This window comes from Alosa alosa, chromosome 13 (assembly GCF_017589495.1).
Source record: "Alosa alosa isolate M-15738 ecotype Scorff River chromosome 13, AALO_Geno_1.1, whole genome shotgun sequence".
Classification (NCBI taxonomy): Eukaryota; Metazoa; Chordata; class Actinopteri; order Clupeiformes; family Clupeidae; genus Alosa; species Alosa alosa.
Genome location: NC_063201.1, coordinates 27,855,240 through 27,874,284, shown reverse-complemented (window position 1 = coordinate 27,874,284; position 19,045 = coordinate 27,855,240). Strand labels below are relative to the sequence as shown.

The 19,045-nt window shown below is 42.6% G+C and overlaps 1 protein-coding gene across 8 annotated transcripts; it reads right to left on the bottom strand.

The window, feature by feature from the left end:
• Positions 1-2,186: 2,186 nt before the first annotated feature.
• On the bottom strand, positions 2,187-17,011 carry pabpc1a (poly(A) binding protein, cytoplasmic 1a). Of its 8 annotated transcripts, none has more exons than XR_007195529.1 (16): positions 15,962-16,805; positions 15,535-15,728; positions 15,195-15,310; positions 14,189-14,328; positions 13,473-13,567; positions 13,228-13,365; positions 12,808-12,903; positions 12,087-12,359; positions 10,397-10,487; positions 9,445-9,558; positions 9,032-9,171; positions 4,142-4,226; positions 3,722-3,852; positions 3,351-3,447; positions 2,988-3,051; positions 2,187-2,573 (listed from the first exon to the last, which is right to left on the bottom strand). XR_007195529.1 is itself a non-coding variant. In XM_048261522.1 (16 exons), the coding sequence occupies exons 2-15, from the start codon at positions 16,155-16,157 to the stop codon at positions 3,358-3,360; spliced, it is 1,899 nt and encodes a 632-aa protein (XP_048117479.1). In that variant the 5' UTR covers positions 16,158-16,282; positions 16,866-17,011; the 3' UTR covers positions 2,187-2,573; positions 3,351-3,357. The 8 variants fall into 8 exon arrangements, 7 of the variants coding, with proteins under 7 accessions (XP_048117479.1, XP_048117481.1, XP_048117480.1 ...); XM_048261522.1 differs by lacking the exon at positions 2,988-3,051 and adding an exon at positions 16,866-17,011 and having other exon boundaries at positions 15,962-16,282; XM_048261524.1 differs by lacking the exon at positions 2,988-3,051 and adding an exon at positions 16,866-17,011 and having other exon boundaries at positions 15,962-16,204.
• Positions 17,012-19,045: the final 2,034 nt, after the last annotated feature.

Here is a 19,045-nt window from a genome sequence, read left to right as displayed (position 1 = left end):
GTACTGTTTTAAAACCAAAGCTGTCTGAAACCTAGAAATGTTTGTGTTGGAGCCTTGACAAGACATTGGACACTGCAGAGACCCAACTACTGCTAGACATTTGGAATAAGCTAGTGCAGGTTCTTGCCTGTGCCATTGTATGACAAAGGAATTACCCAGGCCTGATGCGGGTTACGTTGGAAAATGAGAATGCCCAGACATGTGGCAAGGCTGAATTGGAAATACCAGTACACTCCACAGATAATCAAGCAACAGTTTCCTTATTTCATCAGAGTTTTGTGACATGAATGCAGTGTTTTGTCACTGCCCAACTGAACGCCAAACAGAGTAGGTGCCCATATTTGGCTGTGTGTGAGGGGCTGAATGGAGACAGGTAATTAGAGTAAGGCAGCTGAACTTCTCAAACACACATTAAAGCGAGGCCCCCCCAAAAATATCACACACAAGTAGCTTTACCCCCCAGAATCTCCCAATGGCAGCTAAATTGAGGGTCCATTTAGCCACTGATTTTGAAGCAAGCAGTCAGAGACAGCTTCTACAGTTGACGGTGTGGAGAGTGCCATCTTATTTTAAGAGGTGGAGAGTAAACAGTGTCAAGGTGGAGGGAGCAGTTGTTGAAACAGTTGGATGGTTACAGTAAACAAAGCCAGCCCCCTGAGGTAAACAGAGAGAGCGGGCTAATGCCACCCCAAAGACTACCAACGCCTAATATTAGGCACTAGGGGCATGGCGGATGACTGACGTGCTATATATTACATTGCTGGGGTAATCCTCAAGTCGACACAGAGCAATCAGGAGGAATTCACAAACCACTACCCAGCCACTTCCACACATCACACCTGGCCAAAAATAACCCTAAAAACAAGGCTCCGCTCAGAGAGCGAGTGCCCCGCATAGCTGTAGGTTCGCAGAGGAAGCACCATACTTGCCCACAGCCCTCCTACTCATTTGAGTGTCCAATACTGTTTTAGAGCAGTATTCTGTTTACTTTTGAAAAGGCCGAAAAGCAAAACAGCATTAAACTGACTCTCACAGCAGGTTGCATACTGCCAGGCTCTCTGGCTAGGATTATATTCACGTGATGAGTCACTAAAGCCCCTTTCATGATACGCAGAGATGACGGCTGAACCTTTGACTGTCTGGGTTTATCTGGCACCCCTTGTTCTGCAGTCAGAGAGGAGGGGGGTTAGTCCAGCTGAACACTGACTGGACAGACAGGGCCAGACTAGAACTACAACTTGTGCTGCATTTGGAATCTGTCGTTAGATACTCTGGATAAAGGTCCTGACTGAGCACCTTGAGAATCTATTAGCTTTGGTACATTTCAAATACAGCTGCTGGATGGTGGCAGTGCAGTGTACCATGTTGTATTATGACCCAGCATGAACTGTGAGCGGGCAAGGGAGCATCATGATGACGAGCACATAACGTTATGTCAAACATTCCTAGTGTAGTTCATGTTCCTCCAGGGCAGATTTGTCAGTAGCTACAGAGCAGTTGGGCTTTCTGTCTTGCACACCTACCACTACCAGTAACATCAGAGCTCTCAAGAACTCTCTCCTATGGAGTTATATACCTTAGACTCAAAATAAACCACAGCTGATTTGGTTAGCGATAAAGACCTATGTAATGCCCACCCAAACACATCACAGATGGCTTTCAGAGAATTTTTTGTTGCTCTGAATGTCATTGTCAGAGCATTTAAATTTCCAGTTTAGAGCTTAGGATCCTTTATAGTATGTGCGATAGACTAGTAAGTGATATTAATTTATTTATTAATATGTATGTATTATTTATTAATATGTATGTATTAATTTATTATTGTCAGATTTTTTTTTTTCTGTTTTTATTACACACCTCTTCACTGCCACCTAGTGTTAGGAAAGGATCCTGTAGGTAACCAATCCTGCACAGCCACATTCTTAAAGACTGTAATGCTGTAACTTTACTAATAGTACTAATAATTGGATGTTATCTTTCACTGTAATACATCAGAGGTGATTCCCAAAGCATGTGTCAGAGAGGAATTCTCTTCACACTCCCTTCACGAGTCATTTTATTACCACCATCTGTTAAAAAGCAATCAGGTGGTTCGCTACATGTAATGTGCTTCACGAAAATACACTTTTTCCATGTCACAAAAGTGCACACACCTGCACACAACAATGATATACAACACAGAAACATTCAGTGTGAGATTTTATTATAGCAAGCAGTTCTTAATCCAGACATCTCTCCAGAGCCTAGCTATCATGTAGGATTTTGTTCCAAACATAATATTCTGTGCATCCGTACAGTACTGGGAAAAGACAGGGCTTTCATTTTAAAATAATTTCTCAAACATCAAACAATTTTTCATTTTTTTCCTTCTTTTTTTTTCCTATGTAAATAATCAAGGTCTAGACACTTTCTTCCCAGACCTGGTAAAACAATTCTGATTTTCATTCCATTTTTTAGCTTTTTTTTTCCTTTTGCAATGTTTTCTGGGTTTTAGCTTTTTTCAATGTTTAATATTTTTCTTTCTTTTTCATAACTTCTTTTAACCAGTGAAGCAAGCTGCGGCATTCCCATTCCTGGAACAGAAAAACAGGGACATTAGACCTCAGTGGGCGCACACTGCAACAGCACATCTACAGTCTGATGGATCCAGACCTTGGTTATCTGGATGGCACCGTGTGCTAGACTGTAAACAACCTGGGCAACTGTGCTGAGCTATTAGCACACTGAATTGACACATCCAGGAATTTAATAGTGACAGTGGGCACTGGGCAGACTACTGCCTCAGGTGTTGTCTAACAAGTTTACTAGCTACTATCAGCTTGATGGGAGCATGCATGATTAAACTAAGCTTTAGTGAGATTGTTGTTTCGATTTTGAAAGATGTTCCAGTCATAACATACTGCTCTAGAGTTCAATTATAAACGAGTCTAATAACTAACTTCTATAACCTCTAACGAGCCTCCTCTATGTGGTCTATTCACACATACCCAAACTAACCGATCTTCGAACATTCCTATTCAACTGCTCCAAACGAGCCAGCTGTGAAAACATCTGCAAAGATGATAAGAGGTAGTCAGCCGACATATCTAGGTTAACTGGCATGAGACCTTAACTATAACTGTACCACACAGAACTTGATTGACAACCAAGAGGGACTAACAATTCCATTATGGATTGTTTTTAATTTGACAGTGTTATGGATTTCATATGTGTTTGTTTGTTTGTTTAATTTAAGGCCATTTCCGCAACTAAGGCTATTTAATGGCCAGTGATTTCATATGTGAAAAAAGGCTGAAAGTGGAGGTAATGTTAGGGGTATTGATGGGGTGAGGTGCAGCAGCAGTAAGTACCTTGTCATTAAACAGCTGGCACAGCTGGGCCAGTAACAGACTTCTGAGCGGCCTCTTTAGCCTGGTGAGCCTGCAGCACAGCCACGGCCTCATCCACCTGCAACACAAGACCACTGCATGGTTCCACTGCATGACTTTGACTGTGGAGATACCTTTACTCAACTGCAGGACTGAGTTAAAATGTGTATCTACAAAGTATGTTTGTGAGTGTGTGTATGTAAAGAGGTGTTTGAATGTGTGTGTGTGTGTGTGTGGAGAGGTGTTTGAGTGTGTGTGTGTGTGTGTGTGTGTGTGTGTGTGTGTGTGTGTGTGTGTGTGAGCGTGCGCTTGAGTGTGTGCGTGCGTTTCTGTATGCGCACACACAGACTGACCTTGGAGCGCAGAGACTCTGGAGACTCTAACATGTGGAGGAGCTCGGAGTTGTCGATCTCCAGCAGCATGCCTGTGATCTTCCCCGCCAGGTTGGGGTGCATGTTCTGGATCAGTGGGAACAGGCGCTCCCCTGAAGGGAGGACGGGCACAGTCAGACGTGAGGGGGGAAAACAAAGACATTCCACATAATCACAAGAGAGAGGAAAGAGCAAGAAAGGAGCACATGCACACAAAATCATTTACACAATCATACATAAATACACACACAAACTTTGTAAATGCACATTTGAACTCACTCAATCCTGCATTTGAATTTACAAACGTGCAGAGAATAGACAGACATACACACACCACTTCAACTGAGAGAGAGAGAAAGAAAGAGACATAATGGCAATCAGAGGTGATGTACTGGTACTGACCCAACATCTGCTTCTGCTCCTGTGGGGGGGCTGCTGCCAGCATGGAGGCTGTCAGCGGCTCCTGGCCTTGGACATGGACAGCAGGCTGCAGGGAGGGTGACAACTCAGTTACACACAGGCAAAACACAGCAGTCACAGAAGAGGGCAAAATGCGAAACACCCGGGGTCAGAAATAGCACCAGGTCAGGCCGACTCCTTTTAATTGTTCCTTTTTCAAAGAAAACAGACCCTTAAAACAGACCAGCCAACACTTTAAAGTGGAATTGCTGCACATCCTTGAAAAATGCCGTCAAAGCAACTTTTGTTGCCTAGATGGCAAAACTAACAAACTATTCTATCTGTTCCCTTTCCACCAATGAGTTAGAATTGAGTCTGGCTAAATCAGACTATTAAGAATTTGAGCCTGGTACTCCATCATTGGGATGTGATTATAGGATGTGTTTCAACCGATACAGGGGAAAAATGTCTCTGCGCATAATTGGATAGATCTCACTAAATCAGAGCAATGGAGAACAGTCATCCTTCTTCTCAACAAATGAAATGCCTTAATTGCTGTTTTCTGTTCGTTTAAAGTTACTGTGCTGTCAAAAATCTTGTACATGCGACGTGCGAAATCTAAACGTCTAGCTTCTATAGCAAGACCCATAGCACGCTCAGTTCTCATACGGGCATAGAGCCTTCTCAATGGAACAAGTCCAGACCGAATTTGGCCTGGCTTCCAGACTCCAATGACTTACTTGACTCTCTTTATATGCTACCCCATGGCTCAATTTTTAAAAAGTATAACATTCAGTATCACTGCTATGCAGATGACACTCAGTTTTACCTGCCTGTTAACACTAATGGCATTTGTTCTTTGGAGAATATTTTTAACTGTCAAATTTTCTTCAACTGAACGAAAGTAAAACTGATATAATTATTTTTGGCCCTCCAAGTGATGTTTCTATCTTGAAAAATGCACTAGGACCTCTCTCTGCAAACTGCCACAGTGAAGTAAAGAATCTTGAGGTTTTCTTTGACTCCTCTTTAAATTTTAGTAAGCAAGTAAATAGTGTGGTCAAAGGCAGCTTTTTCCAGTTAAGAACCATTGCAAAACTGAAGCCCTTTTTGTCCTTCTCTGATCTTGACACTCTTATACATGCTTTCATAACATCTAGACTAGATTATTGTAATTCATTATATGCAGGCCTGACCCACTCCACTCTCAACAGACTTCAGCTAGTTCAAAATGCAGCAGCTAGATTATTAAGTGGCTCTAAGAAACGTGAGCATATAACTCCTGTGTTGGCTAAGCTGCACTGGTTACCTGTGGAGCACAGAGTTAAGTTTAAAATTTTACTTTTTGTCTTCAAAGCCCTCAGTGGTTTGGCACCTAGTTACATAGGTGACCTACTAATTCCTTACAGCACTCCAAGATCACTTAGGTCTTCATCTCAGAATCTTCTCTATATCCCCAAAACACGCCTTAAAACTAAGGGTGATAGAGCCTTCTCTGTTGTTGCCCCCCAACTCTGGAATAGTCTACCTGTACATATAAAGTCCTCTCCAACCATTGACTGCTTTAAGTCTAACTTAAAGACTTTCATTTTCTCACAAGCTTTCAATCTACCTTAATACACCAGTGATGGGCAGTAACGCGTTAGAAGTAACGCGTTACTGTAATCCAATTACTTTTTTCAAGTAACGAGTAAAGTAAGGGATTACAATAGCAAAAAACGGTAATTAGATTACTTTTACTTTCCTGCAAGCAGCCTGCGTTACTGCGTTACTAAAACCGTGATTTTTGCCATAGACAGTAAAAAGAATTTGGGATTTTGCCATATGGATTTTGTGAGACTAACTTCATTGACAATGATGTAGGCTATAGCTTCTTGCCGATATAGATGTAAACAACAGACACACGCGTGTGCAAGACATGGAGTGCAGGAGAGAGCTTGAACATGGAGCATTTAATTCATTGCAGTTCAGACATTAAGAAAAAAACATTAACGCTGTACACTCTTAGAGGGGAAGAAAAATGTTGTCTACAGCGAAAAATTCCACCTCAAATCTGAGCAAGCACCTAGCAAGCCCGGCACAGGAATGTGAAACTCATTGAGACACCCCCAGATCCCAACATGACGGCTGCAGCAACAGGTGAAAATAGAAGACGTCGCTGGGTTCCTGTAGCCTACTGGCCCGTTATAACAGGAGCCAGGGCATTATAATATTCTGGCTGCATTCACTGTGATTTGGAAAATGGGCAAAATATAATGTGGTCTTTGCCTTTTGTAATGGGGCTGGTGAGTGTTGAAGTCTTCAATAATTCGTTTCCCTTAAACTAGCGTTTCTCTACTGGGTCGCTGGAGACATGCCAGGTAGGGTCGAAAAACAGGAGTTTTATTTATTTATTTTTTTTATCTGTAGCCTAGGCCCAGGTAGCACCCGATCGCCAATGGACGACTGTGTTATTCATAGGGAAGCGCCGTGTCAAGGCAGCGTGGCGCATGTTTGAATCTGCAAGCATGTTCACTAATGAACATTTCTTGAAGCTGGCCTATCTTAGCGATATATTTTGGAAAGCTCAATGAGTTAAATCTCCAGTTACAAGGCAAAGACAAGCACCTACCTCACCTAGCAGATAAGATTACTGCATTCACCAAAAACTTGAGGTATGGGACAGGCGCCTCGATCGCAAAAAGTATGCCTTTGAGAATCTGAGTGAAATCGCTTGAAACGTCTGCTTCGGGAGCCACTCTTGTGATCCCATGTATTAAACAGTAGGCCTACATCACATCCCTGCAAAGTTTATTTCAAAAATATTTCCCAACCAGCAGTGCTCAGTATGACTGGATTATGGATCCATTTAATGCAGCATGTTGGTATTTCATTGAATATATTGTACAATGCTGTAAAATATTGGCCTATGCTTCCTAATATGTTGCTGGAAAACAGAAATATGTGTGTTTAATTTACAATGGCACATTATGTATTTATTTATTATTATATCTGCAGCACCAGCTGATTTTAGCTCTGCTGAAGAGGATATATTTAGAACTTGTCATTATTTCAATACATTTGTCAATTTTAAGCTTGACCTACCACTTTCTTAGAGCGATGAGGGACAGGTGGGGCTCGAGAATGCCCCCTTGATCAAAGTGGGGAATGAAAGAAAAAGTTTGAGAACCACTGCCTTAAACTAAGCATTTACATGAAGCACAGTAGCCTATGCCGATTGAAACACATTCCACTCAGATAGGTGCTACCAGGCTCATATAGGCCATCACTTTTAATTGCAAACAGAAAATGTCTAGCTAGCTGTTTATACCAACTTAATATCATGACTATTGCTAATATAGTGCCAAATGTGGAGTTTGTGGACTAGCCATAGGCTTATATTTGAATGGAGCTGATCATTATGAGAGTTGTGTAGATGCTCTTAAAGTGACAGCGCACCATTTATAAATGAGTTAAACTGCATCAAATTAGTAGTATTTCTTAAGAAATATTTTAAACTAACAGTTATGCTTTGGGCACCAAAATAGCCAGCAGCGGCACTGCACACGCACAGTTCAAACACATACTCTTCTTGACATTAGAACAGCCTAAATGTGGCATGCAACAGCATTTTCTGTTTTGGTAAATGCATTACTCCTCTCTGCACTGCAACTGTTAAAAGATGTAAATGTTAATAGAGACTTTGGTTTTAATATTTTTTGCTGTATTTTATTTACATCTATTCGAATGAAGGAGTATACACACCAAAAAGTTAAGATTGAAACTAATAAAACCAAGTTTTAAAAAAGCGTATTCAGATTGTGTATAGCTAGTGTGTTTTTGTAAAGTAACTAAGTAAAGTAACTAATTACTTTTGAAAATAAGTAATCAGTAAAGTAACTAGATTACTTTCTTGGATAAGTAATCAGTAACTAATTACTTTTTCCAAGTAACTTGACCAACACTGCCCACCACACACACACACACTTTATTCTTTATTTTATTTTTGACCAATTTGTTTATTATTTCAATTATTTATTTTCCCCCCTTGTTATGTTATTATGTTTGTTTGTAAGCACTTTGGTTCAACTCAGTTGTTTTTAAATGTGTGACTCGACTCGACTCTTCAGTATTCAACTACTTAAGTGAAGTGACACATTAAAGTGAAACCTGTTGAAGTGTTTCTCCATCATAAAAGACGTGTGTGTGTGTTAGGGGTGGGCGATATATATCGTCTGTGATAATATCGTGATTGTTGTTTTAACGATGTGCAAATTTACATTATCGAGTATTTAAACTACTTAGGGGGAAAAAAACACTCAAAATCACGCATTGAAACCCCATACATTCACTAAATCCAGGAGGTGTATGCAAGAGAAGCCCCGTTGCAGCAGAGCAAGTGTCAGATGATCACTAGTGGGTCCACGTTGTCACACGCAGGCCTAATGTTTATTTTGTGTAGCGAGATCCAGACGTAGCCTACTTGGGATTTTGTGCAGCTACTTCTGTTCACGTAGCATTAATGAGACAGTCACACTTTTTCCTACATGGTATTATATGGAGAGAAAACATTTGCCTTTGAGTATTTTAATAGTCAGTTGTAAACAAAGAACTCTTCTCATGTAACCCTTTTGTAAAATGGACTGAAGTTAAGCTCTAAATATCTACGTGTATCGATTATGCTAACCGTTAGCATCTCTATGGGATTTCTCATATACATTAGCCATAAGCTAACGCATTAGTTTCTATTCTGTAACTTGGAATGCTAGCCTACATGATTTCTCTTAAACAAAACATCGAAGGAAATAACTTAGATGTAAAGTTGGTCTGCTTAGTTTTACAGTGAATCCTAAGTAAAGGTTTTTGAAAGGATCTTCAGCTTCAGACTTTCTCTTGGGAAACTGTTAGGCCTACCTGCTGCATGGCGGAGTGTGGCTGTGAGCCCAGCTGTGGGTTCCTCACTCCTGCAGCATACTTGTATTGGGGAACGCCGCGCACCGGTGCAGCAGTGGGAGCTGTGGCACTGGCCGGCCGTGGGCCAAGACTCTGAGAGGCTACCAGAGGAGAGGGGGAGGAGACAAACAGGTCACTCTCAACAAACACTACTCACCATTTACTTTCAAAATAAGGAGCACTCCAAATCCCATAATTATACATGTACAATATAATCTCAGTGTATCAGAATTTTACATAGCAAACCATTTTCTTGACTTTGACTGTTGTAAACATCCAACCAGCCCACATAGAGTACTGTAATCATTATACTACAACAAAGACGGCAAGGACAGCCTGCTTGCTTTTGTAACAGACAACCAGGGGGCACTTACTCATGCGCTGAGATGCCACCATGCGTGGCACCTGGGAGGCCGGTCTCACAGTGCTGAAGGTCTGCGGACGAGGTGCGGACGGCCGCATGGTGTTCGCTTGCATGCTCTGGAAATCTGCAGAGACAGTGGAGTTTTCAGAAAGTGTGTGTGCTCCATAGCCTTGTTCACCTTACCACTCTAAATCTGAATTTTTAGCATATCCAGATTGTATCTAACATGAGATCCTATTTTTCCAAATCGGTCTCAAACTGCATAAAAAGGTGGTTTTGAATTCAATTCCAATCAGATTTTTACAGATCTGTTTCAATCTGAATGTTTCGGTCACTTGAATAGGATTGTTTTCCGTGTCACTCACAACGCGACACGAACAACAACAGCAACAACAACGTAGATCCGGATCCAGAGACATAAGTTAATTCAAACAAGATGATTTAAACAAGCAAGTGGTCGAAACTTTGGTCGAAGTGGGAGAAAATAGTGGAAGAAAACAACATAATCATAATAATCATTTGGGTCAGAAACAGGCACAGTTCTTTACTCTTGCATTTCCTGGGTGTAGATTGTTACCATAGAAATCAATGTGGATAAGACTATGTTAATACAGGCAAATCGGATCTGATCATTTGCAATATGTAATGCAGACGGTCAGTCAGTAAGATTGGATTCTGATTACATTTGGGAAAAAATCGGATTTGGGCTGCAGTCTGAACAAGGCCTAAGTGAGAGAACAGCAGCTGGCAGAACCATGTTCTCAGTTAACTGAAGGACAGTGGCCAGAGTCAGACCTCTCATCTACGGTATCCTCCTGCAGAGGGGACCTTTCCCAAATACTTAAGCAAACCACAAGAAGCATCTTATTTAAGAGTGAAACAATTTGGACCACAACAGGTCCCAGTTCTTTTCCCCCCGTGATGTTGCATGGAGCTCAACATCAGCTTGCAGGGCCACTTACGCTGAGGGCGCATGCCCTGGGTGGCCCAGCGTGGGCCAGGTCTGAGCTGAGCCAGCTGGCTGGTGGGGTAGTACGCAGCGCGGTTCTGGGCCTGTGGAGCGCGCACACACACACACACACACACACACACACACACGTGGTTAACATGATGATGCATGTGGCGACCTTCTGAGCAATGCTGCTAGGCAACCACATAACCAGTTCCATGTGTTCTGATTGGATGATCATGATCATTTGACTTTGATGACTGAAGTTCTCCAGAAAAAATGTGCCAGGGCAACAATAATCAGGAACACTGCAAGGCAACATTGGTCAAAAAGTTGTGCTGTGATGATGAGCTTTGGGTTTGTACGATTTGTACTAGTATGACTGCTTTTGATAGTGATAGTGATTTTGTTTTTTTTTTCAGCAAGTGGACTTGCCACAAAATCTTGCGGAGTCTCTTCTTATATGCTGATGCTCAACTACAGTAGGCCAGAACCTCTGCTCTAGTCATTTAACATCTGCAGTATGTGTCAAGCCTCATAACCGCTTTGTTCTTTCCTGCCGGCAGATGTGCCAGCTTAAGCTATTTCCAGCTTGTCTACATTCAGGAACTCCATGATTTCTCACTATGCCATGATAATATCTCACTGGTGTAATGACGCCATTAAAAAACACCACCACCGTTTGATGAGGCTAGCTGCAGCTATTTGCGGACATGGTTTAAAGCACACAGTTTTATGCTGTGCTATGCTATGCATGGTTTAAAGCACACAGTTCTATGCTGTGCTGTCCATGGTTTAAAACACACAGTTCTATGCTGTGCTGTGCATGGTTTAAAGCACACAGTCCTATATGCTGTGCTGTGCATGGTTTAAAGCACACAGTCCTATGCTATGCTGTGCTGTGCATGGTTTAAAGCACACAGTCCTATGCTGTGCTGTGCATGGTTTAAAGCATACAGTTCAATGCTGTGCAGTACTATGTGCATCTATGGCCGAGCAGTGTTGCAGTGTTTCCCATACATTGACTAATCTGTGGCGGGGCGCCACAAAATAAAAATCGGCCGCCACAGATAAATATTTTATGTTTAATTTAAATTAAATATAAGGTCAAATCCTTGCATTGCCATTGAGCTGCGCTTTTTACACACGCAGCCTTTCCTTACCCCGCCCCGCTCTCTCTCGTAGCCTGCTGCCCCTCCTCTGCATGTGCATTTAACAAAATATTCACGATTGTTGAAGGATTGTTGTTGCCACATAGAAGCATTGCATAGAAGACGTCTGGCTAAATTGCTATTAAATCCGCTTAGCATCGTGACCATGCTGCGCAAATTTGTTCAAAACTGCTGCATTAAAGTGATCTCTGCTAAGGTCTTATCACAACATAGTTTACTCTCTTCAATGTAGCCTAAGTTAAGTTATGAAATCAAGCAGTATCTCAAAGCTAATGTTAGAATACTGTTTGGATGTCGAATTTAGCATGCTTAGCCACATCAGCAGCCTTTCAACTGTGTTACAATTGCAAGGGTTCCCTCAAACGTCTTAAAGTGACAGGCACTCAAGTAGACCTATACACTACCAAGACGATCTTAATACCACAACCCCCCCGCCCCCCGGTTTGTCCCCAAGTCAGCTACGGCCACAAATTGAATCCAATTCTGTGGGAAACACTGGTGTTGCTATGGTGTGGAGTGAAGGGTGCTGACCTGGGGGATGGCGGCCATGAAGTAGCCGGAGGGTGGCGCGGGCTGGTAGGGGTTGATGACCGGGTTGGGCACGGCCCGGACGGTGGCCATCCTCTGCATGTACTGGTTGGTGAGGTGGGCCTGGCGCTCCTCCTTGCGCTGCGCCAGTGCCACGTACAGGGGCTTGGTGGCCACGATGCGCCCGTTCATCTCAGTCACAGCCTTGGTGGCCTCCTCTGGCGAGGAGAAGCACACAAAGCCGAAGCCTTTGCTGCGGCCGCCCTCCATCATGACCTGTAAAGAGTGGGGAGATTTTTGTTTTACAGATTTGAGATGTTATCGGGAAAAATGTGTGTGGCTATTTTCTCTACCATTATATTCAATAAAATATTGCACATGACTCTAGATTAATTTATAAACACCAAATAGTTGTGTAATCATAACTACTACCTATATTTCTATCAGGTTTATGTGGAGCAGGGACAGACAGTGAGAGCCGCCAGTGATTCAGTATGTTGTCTGCATAGTGTCTACAACAGCGCAATGTGTGGAAATGTGTGCGGAGGGAAGAGGAATGGAATTGGCGTTTTAACGTTGGTATCTCAAGTAAGCTTTTAAGATGGTTTGTTTCACAGAGGAGCTATGAGCTGTGAGCCAAGTACAAGCTCCATCAATACGATATCAGCTGCTAACTGGGAACGAGTGTACTGTATGGTGAATAACCGGCAGGAGAGGTGGCTACCTTGGCACTGGTAATTGTCCCAAATGGGGAGAACTCTTTACGCAGGCGCTCATCATCCAACCCATCATCCAGGTTCTTCACATAGAGATTCACACCCTGGAAGAAGATTTGCATGTTAGTGCCATTTTAAATCTATGTATTAACACTTATACTACAGTATACACTGCCTAGAGATGTAGTAGGTGTTGTGTCATGACTGTGCATGACTCTGTAAGATTACACTAAATCAGCTTGACCACTGTCCCCTGCTGGTCAACTTTACAACTGCATGAAAAGACAAGATTAATCACCGACTTTCAAAACCATGAAAAACAGCATTTTGGTATTGTAAAATCACAACTGTATCACTGGACGTGGTCCAGACTGGCAGCATGCATGGTCAGAGTGACGGCTCAGGCGGGTGGCATCTGTGGCACACACCTGGTAGCGGGTCATGCGGTCATGCTTCATCTGCTCAAATTTGCGCTTGAGCTCCGTCTGCCGCTCCACCTTCTTCTGCGCCCGGCCCACGTACACCAGCTTACCGTTCAGCTCCTTCCCATTCATCTCATCCACGGCCTGAGAAGGAAGACACACACACACACACACACACACACACGCCTCATTGAGTGATTTCACTTTCACACAGCAGTCGGAAACATTCAAAAACTCCGGTCTCTGCTCACCCTCTGTGCGTCCTCGTGTCTCTCATAGCTGACGAAGCCAAAGCCTTTGGACCTCCCGCTCTCATCCGTCATCACCCTGATGCTCAGTGCAGGGCCTGGGAGGAGGGGTTTTTCAGCACAGGTCAGATCATGTGCCAACACAACAACTTCTTAAGAGTATGCGTGGCCTACTGGTTAGAGAATCGAACTTGTGACCAAAGAATGGGCAATTCGATCCCTGACTCGTAGGCAAAATGTGTGTGTGTGTGTGTGTGTGTGTGTGTGTGTGTGTGTGTGTGTGTGTGTGTGTGTGTGGGGGATCCGTGTGGATCCGTCTCCCACATCCACGGATGAGGTTGCCCATTGAACAACTGCTCCCCAGGCATCGGATCAAGGATTGCCCAATGTTCCAGACCTGTGTGTGTGCTCCTAGTGAGCTCATTGCACCTAGTGTATGTGAGTATACTACCCCCTTCAGGAGAAATGAAGCACCTTAAAATGTATTTATACAGGTCAGATACAACACTGAAAATTCCCACATTCCCAGAAAGATCTTCCAGATTTCAAAAAAACAAAAAAAAACAAATGTAAATGTAAATCTAAATAAATCTTAGATACACACAGAGCACACAGTGAACACACAGTGAGGTGAAGCACACACTAACCCGGAGCAGTGAGCTACTTGCTACCTTGCTACCTTTGCACCCAATTTTGTGAAATGTTTCCCAGACACGCACCAAACTTGCCAAAGATCTCGCGCAGTTTTTCATCGTCCATGTCCTCTCCAAAGTTCTTGATGTAGACGTTGGTGAACTCCTTAGCACGGGCACCCAGCTCGGCCTCTCGTTCCTTGCGGGACTTGAAACGCCCCACAAACCTGTAAAGCATCAGTGGGAACCAGAGTGGAAATCCACAGTGAAAGAGCTGCGCAAATTTTAGGTGAGGACATTACACATAAAACAGCAATACCTTACTTGCACAATATTTAGTCCATAATTATGATGGGACCACAGTAGGCTACACACTATACATAATAATAATCTCTACAAATCTGCCAATCAGGAGCCGCCAGGAACCAACCACCGCTTGCAAATCAATGTCTTATTTGAATCAGGAGATTTTATGCAATTTTGAAGTATTTCCACTCAGAATTTTGCGATTCACATTCCTGTCTGGATAAAGTGGTGCTGCATGAATTAAGCATACTCATGCATTTTTGCAGCAACAAAAATAATATTAGTTCACTCTAGTGTTACTGTATTCCCTAGCCCAGTACTGTGAGCTAAGAATGGCTCATTGCATTTTTGTGTGTTGTGTCACTCCCTAGTTTATGAAGGACTGTTAGCTAAGGCTGGAGTACTTCTGGGGTGTACATGCTGAATGTGACAAGGCCATGCAACCAGGCTACTTTTAGAAATGTCTGATATCACAAAAGCAATTCTTTCACACAAACATACGGGTATTTGTGGGAGTTTAAGGGCGTTTTTTGGAGGTAACCAGGTATACCATGCTTTTGGAGGTGCAAACAAAACGCTGCATTGCCTTTGAGATAACATAGTAAAGAACAAAAAATCTGATTGTTTGGACCTCCAAATGGGCGGTGAAGTACATATGTGACGCGAGTTTGTGTGAAGAATGCCCTGCCCAAATCTGTTTAGGTGAGTTAGGCCTATAAGAAGGGCAGTTTCTCTCATCTGTGATCTAGCTCAGCTATAGCTGATAATTGTAAATAACACAACTCACACTTTGCGATCATTAAGCAGCATGCCGTTCATTTTCTCTATGGCTCTCTCTGCCGCCTCCTGGGTCTCAAAGTGTACAAAGCCGTAGCCCTTTGAGCCATTCTCATCACAAACCACCTTGAGAAAAGGAGAGTCGTGAAAACCTTCAAAACCATGAACATGAATTAGATAATTTGATACTCAGTAAGACACACTGTAAGTCTGTAACTGAATCTGCACAATTCGATTGGACAGTACAGTGACTAGATGACCAAATTATGCAGAACAAACCACCAGGGGGGGAAAGCATCCATATTCAAGCTTTCCACACACATGCATGAGGCAGCACCCCTGTCCTTTACCTTGCAAGAGAGGATGTTTCCGAAAGCCGAAAATGTATCATAAAGGGCCTTGTTGTCGATGGACTTGTCCAGGTTTTTAATGAATATGTTTCCAACACCACTCTTTCTGAGGGAAGGGTCACGCTGGGACCACATAATGCGCACAGGCCTGCCCTTGATGACATCAAAGTTCATGGTGTCCAGTGCTCGCTCAGCTGTCAAAGGGTGATATTTGGCCATATACAAAAAATTTCATTATGCATCAATCACATCATTCAAGACCTTCCTCAAAAATCTTGAAGCTTTAGCTTCTAGCCTAATATTGGTGCAGTCCTAACCCTGATGGCTAGGCCTATGTGACTATGTGAGTAAGTACCTCAAAACAAAGCATTCTTATTGAAGAATGAATAATGACTAGAATAAGAGTACCAACTACATCATCACCTACCGTCTGCCGGTTGCTGAAAGTTTACATAGGCATATCCGAGGGAGCGACGTGTTATCATATCCCTGCAAACCCGAATTGAAAGTATGGGGCCGGCAGGACTGAACTTCTCATATAGCATTGCCTCGGTCACATCAGGATGGAGATCCCCGACGTACAAGGAGGCCATGGGGTAACTGGGAGCTGCGCTGTGGTTCATCTTGGTGGGCGCGTCCGTTTACACAAGGATTCCGACAGTAGCGTTGACTGGTGAAGAGAGGTGCTCTGTTACCAACAGCACGTCGTTGATGTCTTCTTAATGACTTGAATCATGAGAGGGTCTGTCTACAAGTCATACACTAACGTTAGCTGACGTTGTCATAGCTATATAACGTGGGTAATTTATTGATAGCTAAGGGTAGCGTTAACTTAGCCCGCAATTTACGGTCACTCCATATAACTGTAACGTTAACGTAACATAACGTTAGAAACATACACCAACGGTAACGTTTTGTACTAACGCCGATAAACTATTCGCTTAACAGTAGCGTCAAAAATATCGATGACGTTTAACTTTAACTGCTAGTGATATGTAACGTTAGTTTGCGAAAATCACCTGGTCAGCAGGCTAACATCAACGTTCATTCAACCTTCAAATTTATCAAGGCTAACAGGTGACAAGTTATCCTACCGTTATTTTAGCTTGAAATATTTGGTCACATGAAGGTTAAGCTAATCCTAGTGTGCAGGCTAGCAACCCTTAACGAAAATGACCCACGTTTAAAATCAAAGGGTGACCGTGGTGGCTGAGCAGATTCTCCCAAATCTCCCACAACCGAGTTAACATAGCGTTCTCAGCTGACTGATTAGCCTTGTCACAGCACCGGTTGATGATTACTTTTAAATTCCCCATGGCTACCCGGTTTACCTTCTTATCCACGTAGTTAGCGTTGTGAGGCGGCCTTGCTTCACCGGTTCTGGCCTATTCGATATTTTGTTATTTTTTCTATTTTCTCTATTTTTAATATATATTTTTTTTCAATTATTTTTATAGTAAGATGTGAGCCGAGGCAGGCTTCGGACCACACGGTCACCACTCCAACTGCCTGCCGGGGTGGGTGGAAGTGGGAGACAGTTGCAAACGAATCAAAACCAGGGGTGAGTTCAAGACGAGCAAAATTGCAGAGCGTTTGATTCAACGCAAACAGTGGTGCGTTGAACATTCGTACAAACGCTGCTGAGAAGGCCATTCATTGACCTGGTTTGACCCCTGATTTTTTCCCGAGCCTGATTAAATCAAAAATAAATACATATTTAATTTTCTCTTCAACTTTTCACTCCTCTTTAATCTGTAAATGACTCCACATCCAACCTCAAGCTGATCATCAATCATTAGACCTAGGCTATTCTGTTCGATGTGTAGGCTAGGCAGGTTATAAGTGGCCTATGTAGTAGGCCTAACTTATAACTAAGTTACACCGAAGTTGGCTGCATGCTTTTTGACATGAACATGTATTTAGTAAAAAAAGAACCTTTCTAATGAGGAGACACAGCACTAACAAAAAAATCCTCCATAGAAATGCATGGGGTTAGTAACTTGTCTACACATATCCCACCCCTTCCGCGGCAAAACGTCGACATGTGAATACATTGAGCCAATCGTGTTGTGTTGTGAGTGCATTGAGCCAACAATGGTTGCCTACTACCAAGTCAGTGATGAACCTGCAGACAAACAAACTTCTGTTTGAGGAGGTACTGTAAGGCTGGCAGAATAGGCCTAGTAGGAAAATGTCCGAATATTTTCGGACAAATGTTTGAGATAGTTAGATAGATAGATAGATAGATACTTTATTGATCCCCAAGGGGAAATTCGAGAAATGGAGATGGAAAAGCAAACAAAGAATGCCCCATAGGTGCAAAGTCAACCCCCTTTTTGCATCACTGTGTCCTATCCATTTAGGTTGAAATCAGCCTTCAATTTCTATTTAATTTCACTTAGAGCGCCAAAACATTACACATGTCTCATGGCGCTTTACAGAATGTTAGAAAATCAGAGAAAAGAAAAGAAGAGAAGGCCCATGGGTAACCGGGAAAAAACGAGGAAAAACTCCCTAGAATTGGGGATACATATAGGAAGAAACCTCGAGCAGATCCACGACTCAAGGGCCTGACCCATCTGATAGGGTCAGTCACAGAACAGTAAGGTCTGTATACATGACAAATGCATAGTTAGTTAGATGTAGAGAATAGAACATGGTGTTAAAAGCCACCTGAAGTGTATGTTACAAGAGGTGGGATGGTTACATATCCAGTATGATAATGCATGAATCCTATTTAGTGTCAGAAAGTTCAAATAGTCCAGTGTAGGAAATGGAATTGTCCAGGGGGATTAAGAGTTGTCATAGGGCGAGTAGTGGGTCGCTAGGCTGCACGGGCCAGGAATCCAGGCAGGGGGACAGCAATAGGCGATGATAGGCAGCAGTCGTAATGGTTAATGGGTAATATCAATAAGTATATCAATGGTACTATAGTGTTATTCCATAGTGAGAATAGGCAAGAGAAGCCTTGATGTTTGGAAAGCACACAATGACCTCAATAATAATAAATAATTGATAACTCTCCTCAAATGCATTAACACAAAAGTAATGAGGCTTTTCAGGAGTTTTGAAAATATAAGGAGAAAGTACAGATATTTCTGTGAAAATGTAGGAGAGTAAAGTAAAAAGTTGTTAGAAAAACAAATACTCCAGTAAAGTACAGATACTGTACCTGAAAATGCTACTTGTGAGGTACTTCATTTGTACTTCGATATCTTTGCCAAGCAACAAATGGTTGCCAGACCTGTTATTTGCTTTACAGGCTTGGTGAATTCAGAGCCTTGGATGTAAGTTACGTAAACAATAACAGTAACAGTATATATGGTATGCTTTTTGTCAGACCTACACACCATTGGCCACCATCTGTTTTGCAAGTGTGTTCCATGTGCTTTGTTACTGCTCTTAGTCTGGAGAACCCTTTTTCCTTTTTCTCAGTTTCAAGAGAAAGCCTGAATGAGTACTGCTTACAAAATCCTTGGTTCTCTCTCCTCCGTAGGTCGGATTCAGTTCG

Coding starts and splice junctions, on each gene's coding strand:
- pabpc1a (XM_048261522.1), bottom strand. CDS start 16,157: ATGAACCACAGCGCAGCTCCCAGTTACCCCATGGCCTCCTTGTACGTC. Junction 13,366..13,472: donor GACACGAGGACGCACAGAGG/GTGAGCAGAGAC, acceptor CTTCCTTCTCAG/GCCGTGGATGAGATGAATGG. Junction 4,227..9,031: donor CACACTCCGCCATGCAGCAG/GTAGGCCTAACA, acceptor CCCTCCCTGCAG/CCTGCTGTCCATGTCCAAGG.